This window comes from Leptodactylus fuscus, chromosome 9 (genome assembly GCF_031893055.1).
Source record: "Leptodactylus fuscus isolate aLepFus1 chromosome 9, aLepFus1.hap2, whole genome shotgun sequence".
Classification (NCBI taxonomy): domain Eukaryota; kingdom Metazoa; phylum Chordata; class Amphibia; order Anura; family Leptodactylidae; genus Leptodactylus; species Leptodactylus fuscus.
This window is the reverse complement of record NC_134273.1, coordinates 79,710,500-79,728,426: the sequence shown is the minus strand read 5'-3', so window position 1 is coordinate 79,728,426 and position 17,927 is coordinate 79,710,500. Positions and strand designations below refer to the sequence as shown.

The 17,927-nt window shown below is 45.0% G+C and overlaps 1 protein-coding gene across 2 annotated transcripts in view; it reads left to right on the top strand.

The window, feature by feature from the left end:
* The first annotated feature begins 5,581 nt into the window (after positions 1–5,581).
* Positions 5,582–17,927, top strand: part of FRMD4B (FERM domain containing 4B) — an 82,584-nt gene continuing 70,238 nt past the window's right edge. The window contains exon 1 of one of the 2 annotated variants that reach the window (XM_075287492.1): positions 5,582–6,106. In XM_075287492.1, coding sequence (XP_075143593.1) covers positions 5,945–6,106 — 162 coding nt within the window. In that variant the 5' untranslated portion in view covers positions 5,582–5,944. Of the gene's footprint in view, positions 6,107–13,922; positions 14,001–17,927 lie in introns of those variants that run through there. The other variant, XM_075287493.1, reaches the window with a different exon arrangement.

Below are 17,927 nucleotides of genomic sequence, written 5' to 3'. Positions count from 1 at the left end.
CTTACACGGGACTGCTGCACCCCCTCACATCTTACACGGGACTGCTGCACCCCCTCACATCTTACACGGGACTGCTGCACCCCCTCACATCTTACACGGGACTGCTGCACTCCCTCACATCTTACATGGGACTGCTGCACCCCTCACATCTTACACAGGACTGCTGCACCCCTCACATCTTACACAGGACTGCTGCATCCCCTCACATCTTACACAGGACTGCTGCACCCCTCACCTCTTACACAGGACTGCTGCACCCCTTACATCTTACACAGGACTGCTGCACCCCTTACATCTTACACGGGACTGCTGCACCCATCACATCTTACACGGGACTGCTGCACCCCTCACATCTTACACGGGACTGCTGCACCCCTCACCTATTACACGGGACTGCTGCACCCCCTCACATCTTACACGGGACTGCTGCACCCCCTCACATCTTACACGGGACTGCTGCACCCCCTCACATCTTACACGGGACTGCTGCACCCCCTCACATCTTACACGGGACTGCTGCACTCCCTCACATCTTACATAGGACTGCTGCACCCCTCACATCTTACACAGGACTGCTGCACCCCTCACATCTTACACGGGACTGCTGCACCCCTCACATCTTACACGGGACTGCTGCACCCCTCACCTATTACACGGGACTGCTGCACCCCCTCACATCTTACACGGGACTGCTGCACCCCCTCACATCTTACACGGGACTGCTGCACCCCCTCACATCTTACACGGGACTGCTGCACCCCCTCACATCTTACACGGGACTGCTGCACTCCCTCACATCTTACATAGGACTGCTGCACCCCTCACATCTTACACAGGACTGCTGCACCCCTCACATCTTACACAGGACTGCTGCATCCCCTCACATCTTACACAGGACTGCTGCACCCCTCACCTCTTACACAGGACTGCTGCACCCCTTACATCTTACACAGGACTGCTGCACCCCTTACATCTTACACAGGACTGCTGCACCCATCACATCTTACACAGGACTGCTGCACCCCTCACATCTTACACAGGACTGCTGCACCCCTCACCTCTTACACAGGACTGCTGCACCCCTTACATCTTACACAGGACTGCTGCACCCCTCACATCTTACACAGGACTGCTGCATCCCCTTACATCTTACACAGGACTGCTGAACCCCCTCAAAACGTGATGGTTCATTTCCTGGTGTCACCGTCCCTTTAAATTTAAAGAGATAATCCAACAGGAACAGATTGTTTGCTGGACGGTCGTCTTGTATGGACAAGGTAAAGAATACTACAACATATAAGAAAGCCCAGAAGTCCATTGATACTTGCTTGTACACCGTGTACTACAATAGTGAGTCACCGGTTTCCCATGATGCATTGCACATGAGGTTGCGCCCAGTATACGGTCGTTTTCCTTGATATATCGCTTTCTCCAGGGCTATGGGAGTCATCCACTATTTTACTGTCTCTGCAGAAGGAGCCATTATTTCCCAGGGTCTGAGGCCGGGCTGCCGTTATTGTTTTGGCGCGGAGTCTACAGCCCAATCTCGCCGATTTAATGGTGATTTATTTCTTCTTTACCCTTTTGCCGCTCTTAAAAGACCACTGAACCCCAAAATTGGAATTTTCATCCGTGGAGCGTGAAGGCAACGCACTTTGTTTACTGACCTGACAATCCCATACCGGCCTGTTAATAAGTAGAGGAGGAATCGACTCCATCACATACGGCTATAGCACCAGCTACATCTTAAAGGGAAAGTGTACCTTTAAATCCATTTGTTCCATTATAGTCTCAGTGCATCTAAAATGGTAAATAAAGTAAATTTACATATTGGTTTAATTAAAAATCTCCGATTGTTCAGTGTATATATAACCATAGCACACAGCAGTATACAGCATATACACTATTGTAGATATGTAACCATAGCACACAGCAGTATACGGCATATACACCATTGTAGATATGTAACCATAGCACACAGCGGTATACAGCATATACACCATTGTAGATATATAACCATAGCACACAGCAGTATACAGCATATACACCATTGTAGATATGTAACCATAGCACACAGCGGTATACGGCATATACACCATTGTAGATATATAACCATAGCACACAGCAGTATACAGCATATACACCATTGTAGATATGTAACCATAGCACTCAGCGGTATACAGCATATACACCATTGTAGATATGTAACCATAGCACTCAGCGGTATACAGCATATACACCATTGTAGATATATAACCATAGCACAGAGCGGTATACGGCATATACACCATTGTAGATATGTAACCATAGCACACAGCAGTATACAGCATATACACCATTGTAGATATGTAACCATAGCACTCAGCGGTATACAGCATATACACCATTGTAGATATATAACCATAGCACTCAGCGGTATACAGCATATACACCATTGTAGATATGTAACCATAGCACACAGCGGTATACAGCATATACACCATTGTAGATATATAACCATAGCACTCAGCGGTATACAGCATATACACCATTGTAGATATATAACCATAGCACTCAGCGGTATACAGCATATACACCATTGTAGATATGGCTCGGGACCTTCCTTTCCCACCCAGTCTTGCTACAGCCGGAGCCCCCCCTGCTGTGTACGATGGGTTTGGGTTCATTCCTTAACAAGGAGCTGGATCAGTAGTAAAAGTGACTTAATATCCTGTCTACCGACATTTGTGCCGTCACTTCTGCCAGGGTGTGGTCGGGGACCAAAGGGTGAAGCCAAAAACAGCAAAAAGACTCAACTCAGCCAGTCCTTCTGTATTTCCAGAGCTTATAATAGAACTTATATTCTGGTGAAAGAGAATTATATGTATTTATAGACAGACAGGTGGGAGATTTATTATTTATATTGGAAGATCTGTATATGGGGGGCCCTATATAAGAGAGGCCCTGTATATGGAGGCCCTGTATATGGGGGGGCCCTGTATATGGAGGCCCTGTATATGGGGGGGCCCTGTATATGGAGGCCCTGTATATGGGGGGGCCCTGTATATGGACCTATTACAGGTTAATCCCTCAGTATTCCTGTAGCTTTAGGTGCACATAGGATGTATATGTAAGGTCTGAGGAGAGGTTAGGTGGATGGAGTTCCTTCCACAGAAGTGTACTGGGGGGGGGGGGCACATATTTTATTACCATAACACACAAAGGTTTTATAGCTCCAATTCCATACCCACCCAGCCGGTGTATACACATTAGACATGTTTCCAGGAATATTTCTGGCCCCTGCCTGCACCCACACCCGACCACTGGATGAGCGTTTCCTACACAATGCTGATACTGCGCTGTCTGGTTATAGGGTTGTGACATCCTGACGCTTGACTTGGCAGAAAACAGATGTTTAATGGTCGTAGAAATGACTGTGTCAGCAAAAATCGCCTTCGCAAATACTGTAACATCAGCAGAGCAGGTGTAAGGAGGAGCCGCCTATCTGAGTGGACAACTAAGACGGATAGATATGGAAGGAGCAGGCTGAAGTTTCTTCAATCACATACAAAATGTGACCATGTATAATACTGGGGTCTGCTTATGTGGCAGAGGGTCCTTAGGGCCCGCTCAGATACCTCTCGTTGCCGTCCCTGCACCTTCTATAGACCTTGCATGAACTGAGGAATAGACCAGTGACTCCTATGTATAAAAATATGTGTTCCGCAAACTGACTATGGCACTGGGGTCCTGGGTTCGAATCTGACCAAGGGCAACATCTGCATGGAATTTGTATGATCTCCCCATGTTTGTGTGGGTTTCCTTCCACAGCCCAAAAATATATCGATAAGTAAATTAACTTCCCGTCAGCGCTCCATAGGCTTGAGTCTCTTGTCATCATGTACCAGGTACCAACAGTAGGGGGCACAATTTTTGTTATACATCCAAAATTACACCTAGTACACTTTTTATATTTGTTGGGTTTGTTCCAAATTTCCGAAAAATTTTACCGGGATTTTTGGGTTCCGCGAGCCACAAATCACTATTGTATTCTGGGGGTTCACTGAACGGCACGGCATGGGGCGACAAAAAAACGGATAAGTGTTCTATCTGGGAAAAACCCAGATAGCCCACTGAACTACCACACGGTCGTCTGTAAGGGGCCTCATTGGTGTGGCCAGATTTGGGCTCTTACAGATGTTTTTCTCCCCACATGAACCCTTTAAAGGGAGTCTATCATTAAAATCACATTTTTTTTTCTCTCTAACATGTCGGAATAGCCAAAAGAAAGTCTATTCTTCTCCTATCTTTAGATGTCTTTAGATGTCTTCTCTGCACCGCCGTTCAGTTGAAATCCCGGTTTTCTTCGGTATGTAAATGAGTTCTCTGGCAGCACTGGGGGCGGTCCCCAGTGCTCAAACAGCACTGGGGGCGGTCCCAATGCTGTGAGAGAAACTTCCAGCGCCGCCTCCATCTTCTTCTGGAACGCCCTTTCCCCGTGTCTTCTTCCATCTTGGGTTTCAATCTTCTAGGCCTCAGGCAGAGCAGACTGTGCATGCCCCGCGGCCACAAGAAAAATGTCCGCTTGCACAGTAAGCTGTGTAAGCGGCCATTTTCTTCTGGCCACTTACACAGTAAGCTGATGTAAGCGGCCATTTTCTTGTTGCCTGTGGGCGTGCGAAGTCGGCTCTGCCTGAGGCCTAGAAGATTGAACCCAACTCCGGAAGAAGATGTGTAGAGAGGCTGTTCCTGAAGAAGATGGAGGTGGCGCTGGAGAGTTCTCTCGCATCATTGGGGATGCCCCCAGTGCTGTTTGAGTGCAGGGGACCGCCCCCAGTGCTGTGAGAGAACTCATTTGCATACAGACGAAAACCGGGATTTCTACTGAACGCTGACGCGGAGAAGACATATAAAGGTAGGAGAAGAATAGCCTTTCTTAAGGCTATTCCTACGTACGATCGAGAAAAAATGTGATTTTGATGATCGAATCCCTTTAACACCTCACCGCAATGTGAACTTGCCATGACTCGGATGGCGCTGATTTACACTCCCCCCTCCCCCACCTTAGTCCCCTATTTGACTTAATATTTATTCCGCTGTCGCCTCCGCCCCTAGGTAGTCACAGATAACGTCTCCATCACTCCTTTCAAGCGATTTAGGAAACAAACGTCCCAGGAGTGACCTTAAAATATCCTTTTTCCTTCTCTTCTCGGAGCTTTCTCTCCAGCTCACAGCAAAGATGCAAACACAGTAAGTAGTAGCGTGAACTGTCGCGGCCCTCAGGGGCCCGCACGTAGCCTCGCGCTCACCATAACTACAGAGTCTCCTTTTTCTGTATTCTCCTGTGGGCTATTATACCCGTGTTTACAGCCTGTGTGATTCATCTCCGTCTCGGCTAAGGATCTCTTCATTAATACCATTACGTGACTTTTATCCTCGGAACAGATTGCTTTTCCTTGATCAAGCTCTAATCTTTGCCGTCAGTCTCTAACCCAGATAATACCCGGCGAGGTTGCTTTCCAGCGTACGGTCGCAAGTCTTACCCATCTCGGTCTCACCCACAGGACCAAGCCGGTCAGAAGACGATTCGGAAGATTGCAAAATTTTGGTAAAATTTTCTGCTAGGACAATTTCAATTTCTTTCTAGAAGATGGGATATTTGACAGCGTGACGTCACCCGTGCTACTGCACATTAGCAGATTCCTCTTAGGGATAGACCTGGATGCTGTGGGTACGGCTCGAGCCGTTGCAGTCCTTGGCTGGACTTCAAGCAGAAGTTGGATCCTGCCCAGGAAACTGAGTGAAAGACGAGTTTGTTTTATTGACCCTGGCTTCTTTTCGCTCCGTTCTACTCTCTTTTTTTTTTCTGTCACTGTGCACGGAATAAAGCTCGCTTTCTCGTCCGCTTCCAAAGCAAGCTGTGCACTAGACGGAGGCAGGTCTGGTGAGCGACGGCGTCGCGGCCATGGCTTCTGTGTTTATGTGCGGAGTGGAGGACATGCTGTGCAACGGGAGTCGCTTTGTGTGGAACCTGACTGTATCCACGTTGAGGAGATGGTACTCGCACAGGGCACGGACATGCCAGGTGATGCTGAGGACCTGGTGCGGGCTCAGGGAGGTGTATCAGGTAACAAAAAATTTCAAAAACTTTTCAAGTTTGGTTGAGCTGCAAATGACTGGTATATTGGGGTGTCCTGGTCCTTTTGAGGGGGGGATGGCGGCCCTTTTTTTTTGCTGATTGACGACTTAGCAAGTTGTTGTTTAAAGGATGATGAAGTTGTCATTGCTGATGTGATGTAGAGAATAGGATGAGGTTCTTAAAGGGGCGGCTCATAAAAATGTAAAGAGTTTGTATTAAAGGGGTTTCTACGTATCACCTATCCTACCCATCTTGAGAACTAGGGTCCCCTATATAGTAGGGACAGTGGGGCTGCCAAAAAAGAAGCGGGGTACAGCCCGGGGGCTATTGTCAGTCCCATAGAGATGAACGGAGAAGAGGAACACATGGACTACCCACTGACCCATTCATAGAGTTTGTATGATCAGCAGGGGTCCCGGGGTCAGACCCTTACCGATCAGACACATGCCCTGTCCTGTTGATAATTTGGTACAGCCATAATGTCATTTAGTTCTTGCTAGGAAAGCTGGGTGACAACCGATGTATCCGATATTTGTAAAGGGTTGTCACACAGCATTCCTAGAGTCCTGAAAAGCAAAATTGACTATTTATGTCTTAATATACAGATTTATATCTAGAAAAAGTAGTCTGGGAAAGCTGGATGTGAGCTGTAACCCAGCTTTCTCAGAAACAGATATGGTTATAGAATGACTAGAATACAGCATGTGTAGCATGATATGGTTATTAACCGATACATTCTATATTCCAGCCGTCATATATATTGTCACTCAGCTGTCCCAGAGCCCTGAAAAGCAAATCTTATTAGTCCTTGCTTATGTGTTGATTCATAACCAAGATGCATCTTTTCTACTGGAGTCTGGGAAAGTGGAGTGTCAGTACTGTGTTGTGGTTTGTATTGGTTACAACCAAGCTTTCCCAGAACCATTTCTAAGATGCAACTTAAAAATATTTTTTATTGATTTTTGTTTTTTAGCAACAAAAAAAAAGGCTGCCTCTCTTTAGTTGTTCCTAATTCGATATAACCATACTTTGCTTGTCTGTACCAAAAAAAGCTGGGTAGCCACCAATATACTTGATATTATTGTAACCAATATAAACTGCAACACAGTCACCCAACTTTCCTAGAGTCCAGAGTTGCAAATCTGCTTTGTTATGCTTGAGTATGGTAGAGTGGACTTGACTGATTCATTTGTCATTCTGGAATCTGGGAAAGCTGGATACCGCTCCATGTGAGGGCTCTACAGGTGTCACCTTGGTTGTAACCCAGTTGTATCGCTATATGTAATCGTGGTTTGTGTATGTCTCTTGCTTGGAAAGCTGAGTGACAACCGATAGATCTGATGTTCTAGCTTCGGCTCTCCAGCTGCTGTGAAACTACAACTCCCAGCATGCTCCATTCACTTCCATGGGAGTTCCAAGAACAGCAGAGCCAGTATGCATGCTGGGAGTTGTAGTTTTGCAACAGCTGGAGAGCCGTACGTTCCCTACTCCTGTTCTAGCTCATAAAGACACTACCTCCCAGCTTTACTAGGGTCCTGACAAGCAATCCCTACCTAGGTATTAGGGACTAATTCTTATCTGGTCTGGGAAAGCTGGATGACTCCACCTACTGTATGAGAACTTCAGTTCTTCACATCCGCGCCACTTGGAGACCCCATCAATTTCAGTTTTAAAATGATGGACCCCAATATAGTCATTGGGGTACGTTATGGCTGTTTTAGCAATCCCCCTCTCCAAAGGACCAGAATTAGTCGACGCTAGTGTGAACTCGGGGTAAGAACTTTACCATGGTTCACTTACTTCTACCTGTTCCTAAACCACTAGATGTCAGCCAGTGGACCTGATATTGACTTACTCAGCTTTCCTAGAGTCCTGAAACATAAATCTGTTTAGTTATGATCAGGCAGTTGTATATCCCCCCACTCCTGTATCAATATATATGTGTAATTCAGGATTCTGGGAAAGCTGGTGACACATGCCAATGCTAGCAGTAATGCCTGGTACATGTGTTCAGACTCTTAGACCCGGTGACTTCAGACTTAGCTCAGAAATGGTCAAGATTATGTCAGGATTTCACCGTGAGTCATAGACAAGGAGGACTTCAGGCCATCTACAAGTATCGTCCAGGAAAAGCTCCGCTCCGTTATATACACGTGACGTGAGTGTTATGTATATACAGCTTAAAGGGGATGTCCAAGCATCCTATATGAAATAAATGCAAAGTATAACTCATAGTTGGTCATTTATATGCTATTAACAATAATATGGCTCACTGGTTAGCATTACACCCTTGCAGCGCTAGAGTCCTGGGTTTGAATCCCACCAGGAACAACATCTGCAAGGAGTTTGTATGTTCTCACCGTGTTTGCGTGGATTTCCTCCCATTCTACTAAGACATACTGATAGGGGGAAAAAAACTACATTGTGATCCCAATATGGGGCTCGCAACCTACATTAAAAAATAAAAATGGTGGAGCGTTACCGTCATGGCCCGGATTAATATAGATGACTGCAATTACAGAAGTCTCTTTAACCCTCATTCCGGCAAATCATAAGAGACAATTTATCCGGAGAGCGTCCGTGCATGTCCAATCCTCCAGTCTATTTAATAAATCATTTTCAACCTGCTTATTTGGATGGAATGTAGATTCGGCCCTAGAGATTATCAGCGCTACTTGTTATGTGATAAGCGGCATGTCTTATGCTCATTGACCCACACAGAAGGATCCTGGGAAACAGAATATTTACAATGGTATCATCAAAATAGGGGTAAGATCGGTTGTTCATATCAGACACTCGCTTTTAATTAGCAGGACCCCTTTAGCTGTGTTTAGTTTCCCTACAGTGCCTCCACTGGACAACTGAGGCATTACATGGGAAACTAAAATCATTGACTGTGTGTTTCTGTGGTTACAGACCATGTGCATGATGCCTAAGTGGTGGGCAAATGGGAATACACGAAACTGTGATGTATCTTATTAGAGGAACGAGGCATCTTCCCGATATCCCAGCGGTCTACAGCTTACAGTTTACTGTCTGTAGACTTTTAATGTTCAGAAACCTCCTCAATTACACAAAAAAAATCCCTATAGGATGCAACAGTAAAATATCAGCCAAACATCGTAAGGGGCAAGGAGAAAGGTGCAGGTTCAGTTCCTTAGTCAGTTTTCAGTAAAACCACATTAGGGCAGGAAACCCCGCGATTTCCGCTGCAGGAAAAATCGCGGCGTTATACAGTACTTGCAAAGTGAATGGGATTCATGCGAATTCCATCTCCACTTTGCAGAAAAAATCGCAGTGTGATTTCCAAAACCGTTGCGGTTTTGAAAATCGCAGCATGTCAATTATATCTACAGAAACGCCGGCGGCTTTCCCATAGATATAATGGTAAGAGAAAGTCCACGGAGGAAAACTCTGTGAACTTTCTCTTCAAAGCGCTGTGGAAAGAACTGCGATGCGTTCACGCTGCGTTTACGGCCTGTGGGGCCTTAGCCGAAGAGGGGGATGAAGCTGCAGTTTATCAGTAATAACACAGCATAAATAGGGAGGCGCAGCTGTATTTTGTCTGAGAGATTTCAATAAAACGGCATTAGCAGGGGAAGGAGGGAGGTGCAGCTGCAGTTTCTCAATCAGTTTTCAGTAAAACCGAATGAGGAAGGCGACTCATCTACAGCTTCTCTATCAGTTTTCAATAAAACGTAGGTACCACGTCGGAATAGCCTTAAGAAAGGCTATTCTTCTCCTACCTTTCGTCGTCTTTTTGTCGTTGCCTTCTCCGCGCCACCGTTCACCTACAATCCCGGTTTCTCTTGGTATGTAAATTAGCACTCTCAGCGCACTGGGGGCGTCTCCAATGCTGTGAGAGAACTTTCTCCAGCGCCGCCTCCTCTTCTTCAGCAGCATCATCTTCAGCCTCTTCTTCCGGCAGTGGATTGTAACTTCTAAAGCCTTGGGCAGAGCAGACTGCGCATGCACACAGGCCACGAGAAAATGGCTGATTGTACAGTATTGTAGGCGGTCATTTTCTCATGGCCTGTGGGCATGCGCAGTCTGCTCGGCCCAAGGCCTTAGAAGTTACAAGCCATCGCCGGAAGAAGAGGCTGAAGATGACGCTGCTGAAGAAGAGGAGGCGGCGCTGGAGAGAGTTCTCTCGCAGCATTGGGGATGCTCCCAGTGCTGTCTGAGCACTAGGGCCCACCCCCAGTGCTGCGAAAGAGCTGATTTACATACCGAGAGAAAGCGGGATTGTAGGCAAAGGGCGGCGTGGAGAAGACAACGAAAGGTAGGAGAAGAATAGCCTTTCTTAAGGCTATTCTGATCTGGTACCTACAAAAAATTGTGTCTGACTGATAGGATCCCTTTAAGATGGGGAGGAGGGAGGTGTGGCTGCCGTTTCTCTATGAAATTACAGCACAAGGAGGAGGAGGGAGGTGCAGCTGCAGTTTCTCTATGAAATTACAGCACAAGGAGGAGGAGGGAGGTGCAGCTGCAGTTTCTCTATGAAATTACAGCACAAGGAGGAGGAGGGAGGTGCAGCTGCAGTTTCTCTATGAAATTACAGCACAAGGAGGAGGAGGGAGGTGCAGCTGCAGTTTCTCAACCAGCATGAGCAGTTGCGATTTCAGTAAAGTCGGTGGTGTTAGAAGGAACGTGTGTTCCAAAATGAATAAGTCCCGAGTTGCTCAACTTGTTACCCCATTTTAAAGATTAAATTTATTTCTGCAACCTTCTATTTCTCCATTTCATCTAATAAAATATTAAAGCAGCGCTGCAAATAGTCACAAAATCTCCTACTTAGTTGTGTATACAGCTTCGGCGCAGATCTATGTCTACCCGTGGTTACAGACTACAGACTGCTTCGGGCTATCAAACCTATGATAAGTTCTCAAGAAGTGAAGAAGTGATGGTAAGGAGCTTGATGGCAAGATCAGACTACACAAGGTTTGTTTGTAGTCTGTACCATGGTGACACATAGCTCTGCCTAGGACAAGGAGCAGCTGTGAATCCATTATTTGCAGTCTTGCTCCCTTTTTATTTCAGACACAGCGGGGCAATAAAAAAAAAAAACATTTGCCCCGCAAGCCTTTAACCTGTAAAAACATCGCATCGCTTTCTTAACCTTTGCGAGTCTCGAGACGTGTAATCCGCCGCTCGTCAAATTTTACGCAGGCCGCGTGTCTTGTAAGGAGCTTCTATTTAGATTCCTTCCGTCCAATTTGTGTATTTATAAGACCATCGCATCGAGCGGCGCGGCCATCTGAAATCTCGCAGCTCGTTTCCTCTCCTCGATACTATGCCAAATGTTAACAGAGGATTCTATTCAAACAACGCCGAGCCCCGTCCCCATTTCCGAAGTCATCAAGATGTGCGCGAGACGGCAGCAATCTCAGCGCATTGTCTTAGCACCATATTCGTTACCGTCGGGCTCTGCCAATACAATTATTAGGCCTCATTTATAACATTCTATGACAGGAAATCTTAAGCAATCCGATCTGGGTTATTTTTCCTCCCTGCAACAAAAGAGTTTCTTCCGCTGCTATTTAGATGGAAATGATCGCGCCGAATCATTCACGCTCAATTAACATTTCATTTTAATGAGGCGACTTATAAAAATCTGCATCTACATTAAAATAGATCATACGGCCGTCCTAAAGCGGATCTGGCGCTAGATTCATCCTCGGCAGTGTCTTGGAAGTCGGCCGCTCCAGTTTTGAGAAATTGGGTTCCAGTTTTAATAATCCCATCTGACTACTTTGAAGAATCCGTTTTAGGGTGACATGAGATGGGATGTCGCCCTAAAATTTAATTATGTAAACTCCACCCATAAGAGCAGGTCACACCCACAGGACGAGGGTTAGGATGACTTTGATGTCAATGCTGATAGAGGGACTCAATAAACTTACTATGTAACGTTCCCCAAGAGTGTCCCCAATAAATAATACTAACATCAGAGTGTCCCCAGTAAACTGTACTGCTAGTATCATATACTGGGGCACCCTACTAACAGTATTATTTATTAGGACACTCTGCTGACAGTATTGTTATTGGGAACACTGATGACAGTATTATTTATTAGGACACCCTGCTGATAGTATTGTTATTGGGGACACTCTGATGATAATATTATTTATTGGGACATTCTGCTGACAGTACTGTTATTGGGGGTACTCTGCTGACAGTATTATTTATTGGGACATTCTGCTATCATGTCCCCAATAACAACACTGTCAGCAGAGTGCCCCAATAACAACACTGTCAGTAGTTCCCCAATAAATAGTAGTATCAGAGTACCTCTGATAACAATTCTGTCAGCAGAGTACCCCCAATAACAGTACTGTCAGCAGAATGTCCCAATAAATAATACTAACATCAGAGTGTCCCCAATAACAGTACTGTTAGCAAAGTGTCCCTATAAACAGTACTGTCAGTAGAGCACCTCCAATAAACAATACTGTCAGAAGAGTGCCCCAATAAACAGTACTGTTAGTATTATTTATTGGGGCACCCTGCTAAAAGTATTGTTTATTGGGGCACTCTTCTGACAGTATTGTTTATTGGAGGTGATCTACTGACGGCACTGTTTATAGGGGCACTCTGCTGACAGTACTGTTATTGGGGACAATCTGATGTTAGTATTATTTATTGGGACATTCTGCTGACAGTACTGTTATTGGGGGTACCCTGCTGACAGAATTGTTATCAGAGGCACTCTGATACTACTATTTATTGGGGAACTACTGACAATATTGTTATTGGGGGCACTCTGCTGACAGTACTGTTATTGGGGACATTCTGATGTTAGTATTATTTATTGGGCCCCCTGCTGACAATATTGTTATTGGGGACACTCTGCTGACAGTATTATTTATTGGGGCATTCTGCTATCATCATCGTCAGCAGAGTGTCCCCAGTAACAATACTGTCAGTAGTGCCCCAATAAATAGTATTATTAGAGTGCCCCGATAACAATACTGTCAGCAGGGGGGCCCAAAAACACAATTCTGTCAGCAGAGTGCCCCCAATAAATAATACCGTCAGCAGAGTTACACATACCCATTATGCCACAATACTGCAGCCTCCCTTCCCTGCCGTCTTTGGAGTATGTTCATATTCATGTTCTGGTTCTGATAGTAGTGTCCAGTTTACACCTTGCAGTTTTCCGCACAAGTTTGTGCCCTGTTCCCCACAGTCTTTCCTCACTGGGGGGAGCTGTAACCAGATAAACCACATGTGAGAACTGATTGTGGTTTCCTATAGAAGGATTTCCTGCCGCACCGCACTTAGGACTTTCTCTGACAACATCTGACGGCTCGAGCCCGGAGTACCCGAAACTGTAATGTCAAAGGGGGGGGGGGGGGGGGGTTCAACTTGACGTTTTTCCCTTTTCCAATTTACCAGCACCCTAAATCTAGAGCTCAATCTATACCCACAGAACCCCAAACACAGACCCAGGAACAGTTCCTTAAAAAAATATATTGACTGCTGTCAAGTGGGCGGTCCTAAGCTGGGGGCAGATAGTCTTGGACCGCCCACCTGACAGTAGAGAGCCTAAATAGCATATTGGGCTGCAACTAACACCCCTGATGGCTTGGGAACGGTGGGGGCTAGGGAAAAATCATTGTATAGGGTACAGTATGTCTCCCGAAATACTGAAAAGCCAGACTAAAAATGAAATGGCTTTTGTTTCCAAACCTGTAATCAGCCGAGAAAACACGGATGTCATTTCCTTGAGATTGCCTGGTAACGGAAGGAGCCGGAGCCGCTCCACAATCCCGCTGCCCTGTGTAGTATTTATAGGAATGTCTTGGTTACACTTGTGTTTTCTGCAATGATCTACAATTTACCAGCGTCTTCTCTATGACTCTTGGGGTCTAATTGTAAGGTAAGCGGCTTTTTTATTCCCCGTGATCCCAAACCGGTGTCCGTGTATCCGGTATAACAATAGGAAGTGAATCCGTGTAGACGAGAACGAAGGAAGGTTCTGTAGTAGATTGTATAGGTTTAGTTTGTTGCTTTTTTTGTGCCTTGGTCCCTTTAACTCGGCTCCGTGTCTGATATTTCCTCGTTCCCGATTTCCAGCCCAGTTCTAAGCACATTAGGCGCTTTTATGATGTGTACTATGGCTTTATGGAGTTTTTAGCTTTACGTTTTAATTGGATTTCTACAGATTTTATTTGCTTAATTATAAATGTAAGAAGCGGCCGTTTCTTGTGGAATGAGCCCATCTGTGATCGCTAGAAATGGGGGGGATGTAAACTTATTAAAACAGGGATCACTATAAGATAGGGGAGCGTCCTAAACACCGGTACAAGGTCTGTAATACTGTCTACAACCACCAGGTAACTCCCAACAGGACTCCAGCTTCTCTCCTCTATCCTATAACCCTATATATCACAGAGCTCAGCTTCTCTCCTCTATCCTATAACTCTATATATCACAAAGCTCAGCTTCTCTCCTCTATCATATAACCCTATATATCACAGAGCTCAGCTTCTCTCCTCTATCCTATAACCCTATATATCACACAGCTCAGCTTCTCTCCTCTATCCTATAACCCTATATATCACAGAGCTCAGCTTCTCTCCTCTATCCTATAACCCTATATATCACACAGCTCAGCTTCTCTCCTCTATCCTATAACCCTATATATCACACAGCTCAGCTTCTCTCCTCTATCCTATAACCCTATATATCACAGAGCTCAGCTTCTCTCCTCTATCCTATAACCCTATATATCACACAGCTCAGCTTCTCTCCTCTATCCTATAACCCTATATATCACAGGGCTCAGCTTCTCTCCTCTATCCTATATATCACAGAGCTCATCTTCTCTCCTCTATCATATAACCTTATACATCACAGAGCTCAGCTTCTCTCCTCTATCATATAACCCTATATATCACACAGCTCAGCTTCTCTCCTCTATCCTATAACCCTATATATCACAGAGCTCAGCTTCTCTCCTCTATCCTATAACCCTATATATCACAGAGCTCAGCCTCTCTCCTCTATCCTATAACCCTATATATCGCAGAGCTCAGCTTCTCTCCTCTATCCTATATCCCTATATATCACAGAGCTCAGCTTCTCTCCTCTATCATATAACCCTATATATCACAGAGCTCAGCTTCTCTCCTCTATCCTATAACCCTATATATCACAGAGCTCAGCTTCTCTCCTCTATCATATAACCCTGTATATCACATAGCTCAGCTTCTCTCCTCTATCATATAACCCTGTATATCACAGAGCTCAGCTTCTCTCCTCTATCATATAACCCTGTATATCACAGAGCTCAGCTTCTCTCCTCTATCCTATAACCCTATATATCACAGAGCTCAGCTTCTCTCCTATATCGTATAACCTATATATCACAGAGCTCAGCTTCTCTCCTCTATCCTATAACCCTATATATCACACAGCTCAGCTTCTCTCCTCTATCCTATAACCCTATATATCACAGAGCTCAGCTTCTCTCCTCTATCCTATAACCCTATATATCACACAGCTCAGCTTCTCTCCTCTATCCTATAACCCTATATATCACAGGGCTCAGCTTCTCTCCTCTATCCTATATATCACAGAGCTCATCTTCTCTCCTCTATCATATAACCTTATACATCACAGAGCTCAGCTTCTCTCCTCTATCATATAACCCTATATATCACACAGCTCAGCTTCTCTCCTCTATCCTATAACCCTATATATCACAGAGCTCAGCTTCTCTCCTCTATCCTATAACCCTATATATCACAGAGCTCAGCCTCTCTCCTCTATCCTATAACCCTATATATCGCAGAGCTCAGCTTCTCTCCTCTATCCTATAACCCTATATATCACAGAGCTCAGCTTCTCTCCTCTATCATATAACCCTATATATCACACAGCTCAGCTTCTCTCCTCTATCCTATAACCCTATATATCACAGAGCTCAGCTTCTCTCCTCTACCATATAACCCTATATATCACAGAGCTCAGCTTCTCTCCTCTATCATATAACCCTATATATCACAGAGCTCAGCTTCTCTCCTCTATCCTATAACCCTATATATCACAGAGCTCAGCTTCTCTCCTCTATCATATAACCCTGTATATCACATAGCTCAGCTTCTCTCCTCTATCATATAACCCTGTATATCACAGAGCTCAGCTTCTCTCCTCTATCATATAACCCTGTATATCACAGAGCTCAGCTTCTCTCCTCTATCCTATAACCCTATATATCACAGAGCTCAGCTTCTCTCCTATATCGTATAACCTATATATCACAGAGCTCAGCTTCTCTCCTCTATCCTATAACCCTATATATCACACAGCTCAGCTTCTCTCCTCTATCCTATAACCCTATATATCACAGAGCTCAGCTTCTCTCCTCTATCCTATAACCCTATATATCACACAGCTCAGCTTCTCTCCTCTATCCTATAACCCTATATATCACAGGGCTCAGCTTCTCTCCTCTATCCTATATATCACAGAGCTCATCTTCTCTCCTCTATCATATAACCTTATACATCACAGAGCTCAGCTTCTCTCCTCTATCATATAACCCTATATATCACACAGCTCAGCTTCTCTCCTCTATCCTATAACCCTATATATCACAGAGCTCAGCTTCTCTCCTCTATCCTATAACCCTATATATCACAGAGCTCAGCCTCTCTCCTCTATCCTATAACCCTATATATCGCAGAGCTCAGCTTCTCTCCTCTATCCTATAACCCTATATATCACAGAGCTCAGCTTCTCTCCTCTATCATATAACCCTATATATCACAGAGCTCAGCTTCTCTCCTCTATCCTATAACCCTATATATCACAGAGCTCAGCTTCTCTCCTCTATCATATAACCCTGTATATCACATAGCTCAGCTTCTCTCCTCTATCATATAACCCTGTATATCACAGAGCTCAGCTTCTCTCCTCTATCATATAACCCTGTATATCACAGAGCTCAGCTTCTCTCCTCTATCCTATAACCATATATATCACAGAGCTCAGCTTCTCTCTTATATCGTATACCCCTGTATATCACAGAGCTCAGCTTCTCTCCTCTATCATATAACCCTATATATCACAGAGCTCAGCTTCTCTCCTCTATCATATAACCTATATATCACACAGCTCAGCTTCTCTCCTCTATCATATAACCCTATATATCACAGAGCTCAGCTTCTCTCCTCTATCATATACCCCTATATATCACAGAGCTCAGCTTCTCTCTAGTATATCCCCCTATATATCACAGAGGTCAGAGTATTGCTGTTATTGTGTGACTGTTTCTTATCAGTTAGTATATCTGCAGCTGACTTCGTTCCACAATGGAGAGCGCCCACACATAATATTTCGCCCACAGACCTTGATCCAGTTTTGTCCTCCATGAACAATAGAGTATGAAGTCATTTATTACATGTCCTATAGATATAAGCAGCAGCTAAACATATGTCCCTGTTATGAAGTTTCTGGCTGACTGGCGTCTCCCGCTTATCATTGGGCATGTGACAGACTTGGCACGTTGTTGTCACTAGTAGGTCTAGTGGAGACCCTTTGATCAGGACCCTCGGCGGTAATTGCAGCTGCCAAAATCCATCTCATTGACTAGGAAACAAAGGCAGCCGATGAGTCAGGGGTCTGAGGGGGGAAAGGCCGCTCTGTACTACAAGATCTCTCCTCCTTCTTCTTTTCTTGCTTGCAGATTTTATGACAATATCTCTATCATCATCCCGTACGTATTTTGTATACAGCTCCAATGCAGACCTATGTGTCTCTCCAGATACAGACGACAAACAAGGCCTCGTGCGTAGTCCGA